The 18550-nt window shown below is 37.6% G+C and overlaps 1 protein-coding gene across 1 annotated transcript in view; it reads right to left on the bottom strand.

Annotated features, from left to right (window-relative positions):
* Positions 1-4981: 4981 nt before the first annotated feature.
* Positions 4982-18550, bottom strand: part of man1b1a (mannosidase, alpha, class 1B, member 1a) — a 34508-nt gene continuing 20939 nt past the window's right edge. Inside the window, exons 10-14 of the mRNA XM_053478475.1 lie at positions 18295-18485; positions 13311-13428; positions 12877-13071; positions 11646-11777; positions 4982-8727 (exon numbers count right to left, since the gene is read on the bottom strand). Of these exons, the coding sequence (XP_053334450.1) occupies positions 8521-8727; positions 11646-11777; positions 12877-13071; positions 13311-13428; positions 18295-18485 (843 nt within the window). The 3' untranslated portion in view covers positions 4982-8520. The remainder of the gene's footprint in view (positions 8728-11645; positions 11778-12876; positions 13072-13310; positions 13429-18294; positions 18486-18550) is intronic.

Consider the following 18550-nt stretch of genomic DNA (forward strand, 5'->3'; position numbering starts at 1 on the left):
CAATTCTGTTGATCTGCTGGTTTTAACGTCTGCAACACCAGGCTGTAAACAGGCATGATAAAAGACAGGTAATTATGTACACTTTCGGCTCTGAGGAAGCAGCAGGGTCAGCAGGGTCTGCGCTCGTCTCAGCTTCTAGCCAAGCAGGAAATTGCCTGAGCTGAGGCTCTGTAAGTGCTCCAAAGCCCAATTCTGTTCAGCAAACTGTCCCAATTCGATGTTCATGTCCATGATGAAGGTAGTGCTTTAAACCAATATTCTGTCCCACGGTTGAACACGCCATGACATGCACTTGTCATGATAGCTCTTTATCTGTGATGATATGGCTAATATACTGTACAGGTATGTGTTATGGGAAAGATTATGAGCAGTAGATGTTTATGAGCAGAAACAGACTGCTTCTTAAGATATGAATAAGATGGTGTTTAACGCTCAAGATGGCAGCTGTAGCGACTGTATTACGCATGTAAAAACCATCTCAATCAACTAACACAGGGAGATATTAAGCACTTTGTTCCATTAGTTACACCGAAATGTGTTTGTTGCAATGCAAATCGAAAGTTTATATTCAAGTGCTTGTTCAAATACATTACTGTTTCTATAGTAACAGCTGAAACAGGGTTTTGTACAGTAGACACAAATAAATAAACCACCAGAATGCATTTAGATGAAAATTTCTCTAACTTTATGTTTTCCAATATGGAAATTGTGTTCAGGACATTGCATCGATCAACCATAACATTATGACTACCTGCCTCATATTGAGTACATCCTCCTTTTGGTATCTGGTACTAAGCTGTCATTACTAAATCTTTTTGTCGTCAAGTTGTAGGGTGGTTCAACCCATTTTTTTATTTTTATTTTTTTTGTCCTCAAGTTGTGAGGTGGTTCAACCCATTCTTTAACCAATTTCTAAGTGTGGCACAGGGCATTATCCTGATAAAAAATGCCATTACCATCAGAAATCATCATTTCTATAAAGGGGTAAACTGTGCATGTGTCAAAGTAACATCCACAAGATTTGCCACCAAAGTACCGTTGACATGATGATCCGACGCACCCAAGGATTCCCAGGAAAACACTGCCCAATGCATCACAAAGGCTCCATCATCTTGGCTTCTTCCAAAAGCGCATCCTTCATACACGATGCATGATTTATAAGACCAGGCCACCTTCTTCCATGGCTTCATGGTTCAGTTATAAGCACTTTTGCCAGTGGAGACAGGCCAGCATGAGCACCCTTACCAGTCTATAGCTTCACAGCCCCATAGGCAACAAACTGCAGTGTGTGTTCTGCGCACACACCTTTCTATCATTGCCAGCATTAACAGTTTCAGCAATTTGCACTACAGTAGCTCTGCTGTTGGATCAGCCTACACAGGCCAGCCTTCACTCTACACTTGCATCAATAAGCCTTTTTTCCGTTTCTAACACATCATTTTCAGGGACAAAATGTTGACTTGCTGATAATACTGTACATCCCACTTCCAGCTGCCATTGTAATGAGATGATGAATGTTATTCACTTGACATGTCAGTGGTCATAATGTTACCGCTAATCCGTGTAAACCGTTGTGTAACTGTTACACAAGAGACCTATAAAAAAAGATTAAAGATTACGCATAACCTTTTAATATGAGTCAATTATACATCTATGGTGTAATCAAACAGCATACTAAGAATGGTCATGAAAACAAACAACACGACACGTGCAATTAAGTCAAACTTGTTTATTTCACGAAGTTGTACAATCCTGGGAAAATAATTTTTTCCTTACAGGATGTGGTGCAGAGGTTCTGTTAATCGTCTTAAAACAGGTCTAATAAACACAAAAAGCAGCCAAAAAGAAGCGTGAGGGAGTCATGTGGTTTATTATGCAACTGCTGGATTCAGACGAGAGCTTTTGCTGCTATACAATATTAAGCATTAGTTAAAAAAAAGTCTTTAAAATACACTCACCTGACACTTTAAAAGGAACACTTATACAGTACACCTGTTCATTTATGCAGTTATCCAATCGGCCAATCACGTGGCTGCTGATCTTCTGGAATTTACACGGAATGGTTGGTTCACAAAACAAACAACATCCCGTGTGTGTCAGCACTGTGTACTGGAAGCTGTACGGTCAAATCGAATATGCAGTTTAATCAATCTTTTGTCGGTCGATTTGTTTCGGATTCAGGTCCGATTCACGCTTTAAAATTATAATTAAAAAAAAATGACAAACATATAATTAAAAAGAAATAACTTATAAGAAATATACCGACCCTTTACATCGGCGGGAAATTACTTGCACTCTCGTTTTGTGAGAGTATGGCCACTCCTACTCTTTTTTTTTTTTTTTTACTTTACTGCCACCTGCTGGACTGGAGCATGGAGCAGAATAAAAAAAAATATTAGCACTTTATATAAGACATGATATAGTATAAACAATTAACACAGAATAGACTGCATTTTAATGTTTATTTAAATCCTTTAAAGTAGTCTTTAAGGCTTCAAAACCTGTGAAAAGTATAGCATAAACAATTGATTCATAGCTAAAATCACTTAGGTGACTGAATAGTCCAAATCTGAGTCACAGTTGTAGTGGACGGAAAAGACTTGTTAATAAGGGAAGAAAGACGAAAACGTTAGAGAGGTTTACAGTAGCTTAGATAACAACTTTGTTAACCATGGTGAGCAGAAAAGCATGTCAGAACACACAATACATGGCAATTAGGTGATGGAATAATTACAGGAACAAACAGGCATGTGATCGTGTATATGAACAAAAATGTAATTCACTTATTTAAATTATAACAGATAATAAATAACTCTCCAGAACCTTATCAACCCATTACACACACACACACACACACACACACACACACAAGGGTACACATATCTCCTCCTATATTGAGGGCAGATGCTAGAAAAACACAAACAGCAACCCGGACAACCCTGTCTGCTCTTGAGGACAAAGATTCGCACAGATTCTACATTCTTTATCAAACTCATTTTAAGGTTCGAAAGCGATGAAAACAAATGTCCAATTTCCTCCAGGTTGTAAGTAAGCAGGCAGGATGGAGCTGTCGATCATCCCTGCAATAAATTACAATGCAAGGAAATGCGGCATTTTGATAAAGGCTTATCTGGGTATTAGCTGAGAGCTCCAGGAGGCTCAGAGCACATGGTAACCTATCACAGATAAGCCTCCAGGATGACAGGGTATAAAAAATAAAGCATGACACGAGCCGGAATAAAATGAGATGAACACTGAAACGAAAATGACTTGCACCATAAACTGCTCTATCTGTAATCTTCTGGCTTCCCCACATGGCATTTTTTTTGTTTTAAACATTGCTGCGTATGCAAATACTACAGCATATAACAATAAAAATAAATAAATAAATAAACACTTAATATACTGTAAACAGTTGCCATGTTGTTAAATAGTGAACCCCAATTTACTGTAAAACAATGTGAGGGACTGCCGAGTAAAGAGAGCTCATTAGTTGAGTGGTTTAAGTTTACAAAGGGTATTTTTATCTTTTAAGTTATTAGTCTGATCACTAGGATGGATTTAATCCAAGACTCAATTCCTCAATAATGAGGATTTTACAACAGCTGAAGACCCCACCGGGTATCACTCATCTCCACTACAAATAGGAAAAAGAGGCTACAATTTACACAAGCTCACCAAAATTGGACAGTTGAAGACTGGAAAAATGTTGCCTGGTCTGATGAGTCTCGATTTCTGTTGAGACATTCAAATGGTAGAGTCAGAATTTGGCGTAAACAGAATGAGAACATGGATCCATCATGCCTTGTTACCACTGTGCAGGCTGGTGGTGGTGGTGTAGTGGTGTGGGGGATGTTTTCTTGGCACACTTTAGGCCCCTTAGTGCCAATTAGGCATCGTTTAAATGCCACGGGCTACCTGAGCATTGTTTCTGACCATGTCCATCCCTTTGGGACCACCATGTACCCATCCTCTGATGGCTCCTTTCAGCAGGATAATGCACCATGTCACAAAGCTCGAATCATTTCAAATTGGTTTCTTGAACATGACAATGAGTTCACTGTACTAAAATGGCCCCCACAGTCACCAGATCTCAACCCAATAGAGCATCTTTGGGATGTGGGAGCTTCGTGCCCTGGATGTGCATCCCACAAATCTCCATCAACTGCAAGATGCTATCCTATCAATATGGGCCAACATTTCTAAAGAATGCTTTCAGCACCATGTTGAATCAAGGATAGTGTGTATAATAACTCAAAAACAAACTTAAAAACCTGAATAAGGAAAGGCAAACCCCATAAACTCATAGACGGATCTCCTACTTTTAGACTGCTGGCTCCTTTATTTTACAATTTCTCAGCCCTGAAATCAGTTTCACCCCTGGGGGGGGGGAACCAAAGCTGCTTAGCTCAACAACATATGGTCAATTTATATTTGTGAACAGTTGCATCACAACATACAGAAAGGGATTATGGGTAAACGCAGTTGACCGGGGCTCGTGCAGGCAGCGAGGTGTACACCCCCACAACATGATGTGCAAATGTGTTGCTGTGCCTCAGGCAAATGCTGACTGGACTGACTATGTAGGGTTTCTTGTGCTACTTCATTTGAAAGTCACCCATAAGCAAACTAAGAAAGGCATAATTAAGCAAATAATTAAGAGCCTTACACTGGATAATTACATCACTGATTAAAATAGCTCAGCTGGCATCAAGTTATTTAATCCTAACTGATGCAGTGAGTAGCTTCTCATTTATTCAACAACTCTTAAATATCCTGTGGTCGTAGCAAAGATCTTACCCTGTTTCAGGAGGGTCAGGGTGCAAAGAAAACAACTAAGGAGATTGCTGCAAAATACACTATTAAACCTAAGAGAATAGTGCTGCATCAAGGTTGAGGATGTAGTCTGTAAAAATGTTAACGATCGTGATCGGAGATCATTTTAATGTTTGGTGAAATCAAATCATTAAAAAAACATCAATAACAGTAGAACTCATGGTTATGTTTAATAGTAAAAGTAAGAGCATTTCCACACACACAATGCAAACAGAAACCAGAAAACAGTCGTGTCAGTGATGCTGTCAGCTTATCAGTGATGCTAATCAGGGGAAAAAAAAGGCTTTAGTTTTCTAGGTAGCCTAAAAAATAGACTGCAGGGAATTGGTAACGGTCATGTTGTCTGATGAGTCCAGATTTACCCTGTTCCAGAGGGATGCTAAGTGTCTACCGCACAAGCCTGTATGGGCAATGTTATGATCTTTTGGTCATAACATTAGGTTCAGCAACGTTATGTGGCCAAACAATGAGGTCAGCTGACGACCTGAATATATTGAACAACCAGGGTTTTTTTTTTTCATCAATTGATTTTTTTTTCTTCCCTGATGGCACGCGCATATTCCAAGATGGCTCAAGAGTTCCAAGAACTTAGGGTGCATTGAATATGATTTTTACAGTGATATGGAAATAAATGCTGTGACATTGCATAAGCTTATCAAAACCATCGTAAATATGTGCCATACACAATAAAAAAATTTTTTTTGGCTGGGCAGCAAATAAAATACAACGGAAAGCACAGAGCTCTTGCCAAAGAAAGATTCACTTTAGATTGAAAATTCACTTTAGAGATTTTATAAAGGTTTCAAAAGGCAGATGAGCAGGGTCAGGTTAAAATATAATGTTGCCGGATCTCTGTTCTAACACGTTAGTCAGAATTAAGTCATTTTTGACCACGCACAAAAACTCGGATTTAAGAAGAATAGCACAAGTTCATATCTCAGGTGCGTTTAGTGTTTTGTTATGTCACAAAATACACGGCCCCCATTTACTATCTTAAGGAAGAAGGGTTCACTTTATCATGCGAAAACAGTCGCAGTGCCGTGACCAGCTGTAAACAATGGAAAGGGTGTTTCAAAAATATTTTTAAACAAAGTACATTAAATGGTTAAATAAATACAGTAAATGGTGGATGTCAATATTTTGTTTCAGTCCAAGTCCATTAAAAATAATAATAATAATAAAAATAAATAAATTATTTTACTATTTCATTACATAAGAAAAAAATATATATCATAATCGACAATTGATAAAGTTAAAAAACAAATAACTTTATATATACACTGCTTAGCAAAAAAGTTACCACTAGAGATGGGTCAAATTATTAGCCTACATCAAGTAACAAAGGTAATTAAGGAGATTTTAAGTTACTGGAATTGGCTTACGAATAGTCTGACACATTATCAAAACCTGGAAGGATAGTGCTGAACCTTCAACTTTAGGGAAAAAATGTGATCATTAAAAAAAAAAAAAAAAAAAAAAAAACATGAATGGAGATAACTTAAACGCTTAGTTAAGATGTATGTGAAAAAAACGACAGTAGAAATCAGAGCTATGTTTAATAGCAAAAGTAAGAGCATTTCCACATGCACAATTTGATGAGAACTCACAGTGGACTCTCTAAACAGCTCAGCAGAGTGGCCATAAAAAAAACACTTGTTAGTAACACTAATCAGGAAAAAAAACCACACACCTACATTGGCTAGGAAAGACAAGATTGGACTTTAGAGCAATGGAAAAAGCTCATGTAGACTGATGAGTCCAGATCGAGTCTATTCCAGGGCGATGGGTGCACGAGGGTAAGAAGGGAAGGACATGATGCGATGCACCCATCATGCATTGTGTTCACTGTACAAGCCTCTGGAGGCAGTGTTATGATCTTCAGTGTTATAACTTGAATTAGCAAGCATGTGCGGTTGCAAAGTGTGGACTCACTCCTGGCAGTGATGCACTTTTCTTAATGTCGAGGTCATCAAGGTGAACATTAAAACACATTCACAAGCTTATAAACAACTGTCGAGCTATCCATGCTGCTTAAATTGAACTGCGTAGTGCTACCTATTTTTCTTTTAATATATTATTTCCTACTGTAGGTTTTAATAAATAAAGCTTGCAGCATGTACAAGGTTTTATTCGGAACATAAGGCAGACACATACAGTGTTTCCGGGTAGATATTGTCACCATAAATAGTTCTTAGGTACAGTGTATACGACTATCAGCTTTAGTTTAGTTCCCTTTTTTTTTTTTTTTTTTTACAACAAATAAAGGAAAAAAATACGATCCACCCTGAACGACTTGCATATTAATTTTTATAATTAACATGCGATCTTAAAGCACTGCTTCTGTCACATCACTACTGACCAGTTGAACCGTTACGCTTCATATAACATCACTGAATTTTGAGCCTTCTCGAGACCATACTGAAGTTTGATGTCTCCGTTTCGTCCAAATCGGATTTCCCATGAACATCACGCCAGTGGAAAAGGGTGAAGAAGCTTTTCTACTTTTTTTTTCTTTTTAGGAGCCAACAGCAAAACCTGACCGTTATCCCAAATGTTTGAGATTGCTTTAAATATTTCTCCTATTAAGCTCCATTGTAACTGCGCTTGTAACGCCTACCTGTGACGCCTGCACAGAACACCATATTATAGCTAATGTCTCACAGGATTAATGCAAATACAACACCGAGAAACAAATCACGAAATGCATCACGGAAATCTTTTCATATAAACATACGCAATGTGCTTCAGGGTGGAGTTTTCCTTTGACTTCAAGACACCTGCGCGCGATGCGTCGAGACACAAAAACACAGAAACATAAGTCAAGTCTTATTAAGCCTTGTCAGTGTTTTCATTGAAATTCACTGCACAGGCAGCAGCAGAAGCATCCAGAATTACACACGGCTCTTTTAAATCATTCGCCTTTTTGCCACGACTTGAAACTCTAGCTTGAGTTTAGTCTCACAGCTGGCGAAGTTGTGGATCACAACACAGAACAGAGCCGCGGCTCGAGCGGCTCTGAAGGGAATGCTACTCAATCAAGTCGCGGGCATGTACTAAAGTGCTAAAGCTGTCAGACGGAGTGAAGAGAAACAAATAAAATCTCCTGGGCTTTAGAGCCATCAAATAAAATATAACTCTTCAAAACAAACGGCTCACTATTCGAAGCTTTTTTTTTTTTCTAAACGCATCCTGTAGCTCATAAACGTAAAACTCAGAAATGCCTTCGTAGGTCCCCTGTGTAAGCGCTTGTCACGGTAACGAGACGAAATGCAAAACCTCACGTGCGTCAGTATACAAGAATATACGAAAACGGCAAAGTAATACTTCATTCTGCATCCGATTTCACAGCAAGTGCGGTAAACCCCAATATGTGGATGAATAACCGACTAATGCTAGAGTTTAATCTCTAATAGTGAGTTCGTGGATGGAGATAAATTATTGAACAACCTTTATATCTAACGTGATTAACCATTTCGTCCCTTCACCACTACGGATCGGGCTACTCACCACGGTTAAAAATGCTTGTTAGTGTATGTACACCGAAAGGCCAACGTAAGACTGTTAACCGACACAGAAGATAATTAGTTCTGCTCTGAAGCTCCATTTGCTTTCTGATCCAAATGCGGAGCTCTGGAGGATTCTCAAGCGTAATGAAAGCTTCTGTCTCTACAGCTCCGGCACAGGTCATGATGCAGAAGTCCAGATAGGGAGAGGATGAGCCTCGGTGTTGAAAACGTACTTATCCAAACTGATTAGCTCTGGATCGTCGGAGAACAACAGGAAGAGGTACTTCAGAGTCTCTCCGAGGAAGAAGCTTTCCATCTTGTCCTTGGGGACAGGATTATCCGCGTCGCGTACGTTCCCTATGGACGTGTAGCCTCCGCTGGGGACCTGGGGACACGAGCAGAACTGAATGTCAAATATTAAATCCGTTTCGGAAGCAAGTTTGTAAGTCAGATTTGTTCTTAAGTCTGACAAAGTAAGTCTTGTACGCCTTTGACACAAATATACAATGTAGAGCATACCAATCCACTTGATTAAACTGCCAAAAAAACGTAACCAGGCATATGGAATACTTAATCTCACACGTCAAATGTATCAGTGTTGTCTCTGCGCCTTTAAGTCACGAAGGGAATAAAAGGTTCCATTTTGTCTCAGAGCTGTTTTCCACTGTATTGGACTGTGAACACTGTTTTGTTAAGGATTTTCTGAAATTAGGATTATTCTCTATTGGGACAGCTTTACAGGACAGGGCATTTTATAACACCGCGTTTACGGACTGATTCATTAAAAGCAGTGAGGCAGACTCATTTCTCTCGCACCCCACACGCACACACACTCACATACAATATATCAGATTTTGAACATTTTATACATTCCTTACAAACTGATAATATTGTATATAATCGCAAATATTGGTATTTGGTGGTTTTTTTTTGTACAATACACATGAGCTATTTTCACAATTTGTTCACAAACAAATGTCTGTTTATATCTGTGGGAATTTGTAACTTGAATGTTCGTAAGTCGGGGACTACCTGTACATTATAATCATGTTTTACTCTCCATTAAAAAATATTTATATTCTGAACAACTTTTATAACTAATACTGACCTACGAATAATAAATGTTATACATTATAAACATTTACGTGGCATTCACATAACATCATAACGTGCAAGTATACTATTGTTACACTATAATCGTCGTTAAATATATTACAGCACATTATTACAACTTTGTGAGATTAATAAAATGTTTACACAGAATTGTACAAGCTTTAGAACCAAGATATTTTGCTCTTCTTTTTCATTAGGCCGCATGTTAGTTAAGTGATTAGTACTGTCATCTCATATCTTTTGGGTTGTGGTTCGGATCAATCCTCCAATCTGTGTGAGTGTGTAGAGTTTGTATGTTCTTCCTATGCTTTGTGGGTTTCCTTCAGGTACACTGGTTTCCTCCTACGGCCCAAGACAACTGGAGTTTCCAAATTGCCTGTATTGCTTGGGTGTGGATGTGTGTGTGCCCTGCAATAGGTTGGGTTCCTCGGACAGACTCCAGGCACCATGTGACCCTGACACACAGGATAAGCGGTATACAGTAGACAACAGGTGGATAGACTTTAATCATTACCAAGCACGTCATTCCAAACACCAGCCTCTTTTTCTTGAACAATGAAGCAGTTAAACAGTCAAGTTACAGAAAACCAGAAAAGTGCATGGTCCTCTGCCTTTCCTTTATATATATATTAAGTAGAATTCCATTTCACATTCACTACCCCTTCAGGGTAAATCATCCCAGCCTGTCTATCAGTACCAGTGTATCTAAGGGATAGACGTATTTTCAACGCTCCTTTACTTCTTATCCGTCTGCAGTAATGGATCCATTTTGCAAAAACGGTACAAAGTTTAAAGGCCTCTTAAGTAGTCAAGTGTGGGGAAACGACTCGGCATGCAAGACACAAATATAAATAAATAAATCGAGTAAATAAATATCTGATTTGGAACCTATTATTATCCAGTCACTATCTTCAGCAATGTAAACAGGAAAGCATGATGTCCATTGATAATAATACCAATAGCAATAATTACAAAACAGCTATGCATTGAATCCAATTTTATTTCTATACTTCTTTAGCAATAGATTGTCAAAAAGCTTTGTTGGGTATGACTGTGGCAAAGAAAAATTCCCTCCGATGAAAAAGGTAAACATCACACGTCTAGGTGTAGAAGAGTTAAGGCAAACAAAACAAGGAGTAGTGAAAGGATGTTCCTTATGAGTATATTTTGTAGAAGTGTATTAGAGTGTTCACACTCGTATTTCTGTAGGAGGGAAAACAGGCTCTCTTGGTTCAGACCAGAGCTTAAAAATTTAGATTTCTGTCCTTTGAGTCCTTGGATGCTCATTAAATTTAATATTTCATTTGGCAGCGTTAAGTTTATTATGGCTGTTAGATGTTTCCATCTTTTTCCTTTTAAAAATTTTGGCAGCTTTCGAAACTTACTTTATCGCTGTGCATTAAATGTCACAGATACAGAGTCAACCTGTGAAAGCTCTCAGGTATAGTCACCACTATCAGATCATGCTAGCAAAGCAGACTCGGTTCCTTTGCATATCTTTGGTCCGTGCTGCGTTCACATTTCAATTAAACCGCACCAGAGTTGGACTGGAAGAGAATCAAGATCGACCTTTTCTAGTGTTTTTGGTTCGCTTGTTTGGGGCACACAGAGGTGGGATGGTAGTGTGTACACTTGTTTAAGTGAACCACACTAACAGAAGAGCAACACCAGAGTTCATTTCAATCAAACCAAACAATTCAAGTGTGAACACACTGAGAGTATTCGATCAGGCACAGGGCAGTCCCAAATGAGCGTTGAGAAAATTATACCTGTTATGTAGATCAGTAAATCATCTTCATGCATATTTTCTAAATCTATTTAGTGTCACAATGAATTCACAACTGTCTGGTTGTTCTGGAAACGCTGGTGATTTTATTCATTTCATTTTCTGTGCACACGGACGTGTTCGACAAATGTCGAGTTCAGGATAAATATAAGCTTATGAAACCTCCAACTGAATATTGGCAAGCATCTTATGTAACGAACGGCAGACGAGATTTTCATTACAGACAGGATTCAGACTAATTCCATTCACTCAGGCGGTCTGAAAAAACTCTGTCAGAAGAGTGTGTCCTGCTCTATCAGAAACCACTAAAGCAGTTACTTCTGGAGAAACCAGTGTTGCTACTTTAAGAGGAAGGACATGACAGCAAATTTTGATGATTTAGAGGTTTGGAGTTTAAAACTCACCCTGGCATACTTGTTGAAGCTCTCTAGAATTTGCCAGCCCCAGTCTCTGTACTTCTTGTCGTGGGTCAATCTATACAGGTAGAACAGACTCTCCACCGTCTCAGGTCTCAGCAGGTTGTGTCGATCTGCGGGCTACTCAGAGATACACAGAGTCTAAATGCATCGGATCATATACACAGTTGAAACAGGATATTTACATACACTTCGTAAAAAAGCTAAAAAGCTTTTTTTTGTTGTTGTCAATCATTAAATCAGAGTAATCTTTTTTCTGTTTTAAATTAATAAATATCAACATATTTTTTGCATTTGTTAAATGTCAGAATTGAGCGAGGGAGAATTTTTATTTCTGAACCATTCTGATCTTAAGAAGCTTCTGATGAGTTAATTGATTCCATTTGAGTTAATTGCTGACATACCCGTGGATGCATACTGTATAATAGTACTCCTCAAACATAGAGCCTTTTTCTTTGACATCATGGGAAAATCAAGAGAAATCAACTAAGACATCAGGAAAAGAATTGTGGACTTCTAAAAGTGTGGCTCATCCTTAGGCCCATCATTTCCAGATGCCTGAAGGTCCCACGTTCATCCAGACAACAATACGAAAGTTTAAAAAACCTAGGAATGTATAACCATCATACCGCTCAGGAAAGAGTCCTAGAGAGGAGGAAATGTGCAAAATGGGTCTTCCAAATGGACAATGACCCCAAGCATACCTCCAAACTAGTTACAAAGTGTCTTAAGGACAACAAAGTGAAGGTATTGGAGTGCCATCACAAAGCCCTGATCTTAATCCTACAGAAAATTTTGTGTGGCACTAAAAAGGCGAGTACGAGCAAGAAGGCCTACAAACTTGACCCAGTTGCACCAGTTCGGTCAAGAGGAGTGGGACAAAATATCCTTGTAAAACGATACCCGAAATGTTTGGCCCATGTGAAACAGTTTCGGGGCAGTTCTACCAAATACCAAGGGAGTGTATGTAAATTTTTGTCTGATAAAAGTAATTTTAAAAATTTTCATAAATTCTCCCTTGCTTGGTTCTGACATTTAACAAATACAAAAAATATGTTTATATTTATTGATCTAAAACAGAAAAAGTTTACTTTGATTTAATGTTTGACAGTAAAGAAAAAAAAGTTTGCGTTTTTTTTTGCAGGGTACATAAATATCTGGTTTCAACATCTGTATTTCAAAAACAAGCGGATACAAAAAAAAAAGTCCAAGCATTTACTTTGACGTCTATATCGCGGCCGTTGCGGCTGTACAGGTTAAAATGGGCGATCTCGGGGCTAAGGCCGGTCTCCATCTGCGCGTACATCTCATAGCACGTCTCCATCAGCTGCGCTGCCAGATCCATGTGGTCAGCTGGCAGGCCGTTGTGTGCTCCCAGGGCCAGAGTGCCTGGCAGGAAACACACCAAATGATCCTGGGAAAGAAAAACAGAGGAGGTTCCGGCAGGTCACGCATACAGCAATCTCCATCTGTAATGTCAATGTTTGTCCTCGTAAACAATCCAATTCCACAGAACTCATTTAGAATCCAAATCTGTGGATTAAAATACACACACAGATGCCCTGAACACCATAGGCCTACAGATTAACTCCAACGCCAGTATGGTATCCGAACAAAAAGCCTGGATATGCCAGATTTCCGTTAATCTCTCACCATTTTGGGGTTGAGGCGTCCGTGAGACAGCTCTCCTACAAAGGTGTGCTTACTGGCTGTCTGCTTAAGTAGATTCTTCTTCACTCCATCGACAGCTTGAAGGTAGTCCTCCAGTAACCTTAACACACCCACACACAGAAACACTCATATTACATATCATAGGATTAGTGAATACTTATGCAACCAACAATGTCAGCTTTTAAACCCTAAAAACATGTGTGGGGTCTGTAAGTGTTAGACTGAAATAGTAAAAATCCCCCAAAGTCATGCTGCAACACTTCCGAAGGTGAAGGTGTTCACACAGGAGACGAATATTTATGCAATGCACTATAGTACTGTAAAAAAGTTTAGAGCCATCCCTCATTTATTCATATTTTGCTTCCAAAGGGACAGACTTTCTTGTATTTGTTATGTAGTCTTGAGGAACAGATCTCCAGGCCTCCTAAAGGACTTTATTTTTGGATTTCATCTTTGCCAAGTTTTGGCTCTCATTTTCAGTCCAGTCCCTGTTTCTGACCAGGAAAGTTTTTTTTGTTTTGTTTGAAAAAAGTGTGGGAAAAAAAGAGTGGTTGAGACAGACGAGAGGAGAAATCAGGTTGCTGCGGAGGTTTGTAATTTTTAGATGAATGGACGAACGAATGGCAGAAGATAGAGAATTTTATTCATCTTAAAGAGGAATTAAAACATTCCCCAGCAAGGAACAAGGTGAGGAAGAATATTAAGACTAGTTGAAAATTAACAATCACAAGTGTTACAGTTATTTAAAAATATATATAATAAATCCAATAATAAATTTATAATAGTGCACTCGGATGGGAATCTGAAAACTTTTACAGTAAGGTGCATTATTGAGGTAAAAAGAAAATAGAAAAAATAAAAAATAAAAAATAAATATATATATATATATATATATATATATATATATATATATATATATATTACGTATACATATATTAAATATTACATATAATATGTACTTATTATATATATACTGTATATAGCCTGTCCCATTTGGTCACATTTCTTTCATTTAAAGTGACATAATTTAATTTAATAAAATGAAATGAGGGGTGGCTCAAGACTTTTGCACACTACTTACAGTATACATGGCTAAATCCTGTAAACCCCCATGCACATGACTTAAAGTTGGATCAAATCTGCCTCCTACAGGTAAAAAGTTGTTGCATTACATCAACTTAAAATAAAAATGGTCTGAATGGCCCAATCAGCAATATTTTTCCTCACTTAAAGAAAAGCAAATAAAAGCTTTAAACATGACCAGTATCACCGACAGCTGATCGCAGTAATGGTATAAATACATTTTGCTAGCTGAACATAACAAATAAAAGAGAGAGCAGTCTCCCGATAAAGCATCAGGTAAAATCAGAAGCTGAATTTTACGACATTTTTTCCCCTCACTTTTTCACTTTTTCAGTAGTTTCAGCGATTCATCATCATTTATATAGAATTTAAAAATCAATCAGTACATATGTACAAATTACCCTTTCCAAACAGAATTTGTGTTTTTTTTTGTCATTTCACACACCTCCAGGAAAGTTTAATAAGCTGTGAATACTTTTTACAGCATTGCTCCAGTGCAAGAAAGTAAGCAATAAATAAAACATCATGGAAAGAAAATCAACCGTGAAGCAGTGGGATGCAGCTCTCCATGAGGAAGAGCATTGAAAGATTATTCTTTTTTTTTTAAGATAACTTCATTTCCTGAAGTATTTTATAATTTCTCTTACACAACTGCAACTTGACAACTATATATATATTTTTATTTATTAAAGAATGACATCATACATTACATTCATTTAATGTTCCTGTCCATAATCAACAAATAGTCAAATCTATTTGTAAGTTGCGTTAATATGGGGAAAAAAAAATAACATGTCCTGACCAATCAGAATTAAGGATTCATCTGCGGTCTAAAACTACACAAGCTTTGCTTTTCATCTATTGTTAGCATTAAACAGTTGTAGATTTGAATTTATGTACAGTAGTGGGTTTTAGTGCCACCACCATCCAAGTTCTATTTTTTAATGAAATAGTGTTTTTAAAAAGTGCACAGCGCTGAGAGGTAGAGCAGCTTCCAGCAGCAACTCGGTGTAATGTATGCACCAGCAGGGGGCCAATCATGATCGGGTGGAAAGCAGCGAGGTGAGAGGCAAACGGAAAAACGGCAATACACCCTTATCAGAGCCTGCAAGCCAGCCAGACAAACGGGTAGACAGACAGACAGACAGACATTCACTATTCCATAGAGCACAGCAGTGCGGGGTAAGATAAGAGTGCAAAAAAGGGAATAAAGGGAAATATCCGACCGTTCCAGGTTATTCATTTAGGCCTAAGGAGCGAGGAAATGGTCTCAGCGCTTCCCTGGTCGCACCATTACACCCTGCCTCTCTTAAATATGGTTGGTATAAAGATTCAACAGTGGGTTGTAAAATAGAAAGATCCACTTTGAACAATATAATAACAGTCTGTAGCTGGGGTACCTGGCTTTCCTTGTTATTCATTACAACAGAGTTTATATCTTAGAATTGGATAATGGAAAGTGCTGTTTTTATATTACAATTCACTCGTTTATCTCTCTTATCCAGATCAAATTTAGACCGAAGCAGATCGCAGTGATTAATATGGAAGAAAAATAGTCTCATTAATAATTCACACAAAAGACACGATGCACACATGCGTAGCCCAATTTACATGTGTGAAACCCAATTCACGTGCACACAAAAAAAATAATAAAATATATATATATATATATATATATATATATATATATATATATATATATATATTCACAAAAAAACAACTTACGTGAACAAAATGAATATGTACAATACCGTTCAAAAGTTTGGGGTTACTTGCAAATTTCTTTGTTTTTGTTTAGTGATTTATTTTCTACATTTTACAACAATACTGGGGATTTCAAAACTCATATATTATATAATATATATTCATAATATACGTTTTACAAATGCAAAACACAATTCACAGATGTAAAACTGTGTACAAAATTTTTTCATATTTAAAATTCATGAGTGTATCATGGTCAGTAAATGTGAGAATCGTATTTCGTGTGTGAATTGCTCTGGGTTTGTGTGCATTCGACCAATCACAGCCCTCCAGGAGCGTAGCACAGCTTTGCACACATTTTGCGCAATCTGAGTTAATTACAACGGAAATGAAGTTTTATCTCCATAAACCAAGAACAGGATGCACATGTAAGTGTACTTTATTTCATAATTCTTCATTAATGAACTTCGCCGAAAATAACACAGCTAACCACTTTATCATCTTTATAAACACTTCACCCTCATTACATGTTTGTTTTATTTTCAAATGAAACAATGCAAACACTTATGCAAGCACAGTAAAAATAGCATGTGACTGACTATTGTCTTTACAATTTGAATGCTTCAAAACATTCATTTTAAACAGTATGACTTACTGGCTGTACACTGAAATACATCTTTTCTTTTAGTAATTTAGGAATCTCTCTAGCAGTACGACTTCTTTAACGACTTTATGATCGTTTGGTTCATGTGTTGGAGAGACTAACACTAAACATTGACTACCTACAGTTCATTTGCAGACAGGAGCTAGTGGTTATTGGATGAAATGAAACATATTCCAGAAGATGTCATGACAGCCCATTCAAATCAAAACAACCTCATACAGCGTCAGTGGATCAGACAAATATAAATATAAAAAAAAGACGACAGTAAAATGCTGTAGTCTAAAAAGTTTTGCCAGCTGCTATGTACAGTAATGCTGGTGTTATTTTATTTTATCAATTAACTTCCGTCACCTGTTGAAACAGTCTTTTATAATTATCGATAATTCAATAACCTGCATGAATAGATAAATTGAGAGCCATAATTTATATTTTATTTTTTTACAATAAACATAATTCTCCCACAAGACTCAAGGCTTTACTTATTGCATTACTGGATAAATCAACATTTTTAACTAATCTCTTGAATGAATCAATGAATTAATGAAGTACATTTTTAGCAACCACTTGTCGCCACCTCCTGATATAACTGATACGACCTTTAGTTAAAGCTAAAGTTACTTTCAAAATGTTTAAATTTTTTTCAAAATCTCTATTTTGGTTTGTATTGTAGACATTAGTGTTTATTTCTCAAATACAAACATTTATCCCAGTACCTCTGATAATTTGAATTATTGTTAGAAATAATGGTGACTGACGAGACTGTTTGTGAAGTTGTTTAATAATACCTATAAACAACAACCGCTCTCTGGCTCAGTGACGGCACCAAAGCATATTTAAAATCGTGCAGCTTTAATCCATTATGTTATACACATTTGAGCTGTTAATAAAATAAAAGCAAAGCTGGTGGCATTCAGATATATCAGGATACCCTCTGACCCATAGAAACATCTATTCTCCAAATTAAAAACTGTAACTGTCTTGATTGGTAAATGTAATGAGGGTGAAGTGTTTATAAAGATGATAAAGTGGTCCTGTTCTTGGTTTGAGAAGGTAAAACTTAATTTCCGTTGTAATTAACTCCGATTGTGTAAAAGGTGTGCAAAGCTGAGCTACTTGAGTGCTGCGCTGCTGGAGGGCTGTGATTGGTTGAATTGTGAAGTCGCATCTGATTGGCTAAAGAGCACGAGTGACCCATGGTGCTGCCAGTCTCAAAAATACACACACACACAAATCCAGGGGGATATAAACACGAAAGACGATTTTCACAACCACAGTCCACGATACACATATTATAAATATAAATATTATAAATATACATATTTATTTTGTGCATGTGCGTTTTTTTTGTGAATATATATTTTTTTCATGCACGTGAATTAGGTTTCACGCATGTGACTTGGGATACGCATGTGTGCATCGTGTCTTTCGTGTGAATTATTAACGAGATTATTTCGCTTCCATAGATTAAACATTTACTAAACACCCCCCAAAAATAAATCCCGACACGCGACTCACGTGGTGTCCGTTTTCCCTCCCTGTAGCCACTGTTTGAGCAGGTATTCATAGTAGCTGTCTGCACGGGCTCCGAGAGTAAACACCCCGCGGTGTGTGAACTTGCCGCTGTTGGTGTTGATAAACATGGGCACCAGACCGTCGCGCTTCCCATCCAGCCTGTGGACCAGCTTCGTCACCTCATCCACCGCGTTCTGAACACAATTTTTTGTTATCAAGATCTTACAGATTGAATTAAAGAATCAATTAAAGAGCACAC

This window comes from Clarias gariepinus, chromosome 19 (assembly GCF_024256425.1).
Source record: "Clarias gariepinus isolate MV-2021 ecotype Netherlands chromosome 19, CGAR_prim_01v2, whole genome shotgun sequence".
Lineage (NCBI taxonomy): Eukaryota > Metazoa > Chordata > Actinopteri > Siluriformes > Clariidae > Clarias > Clarias gariepinus.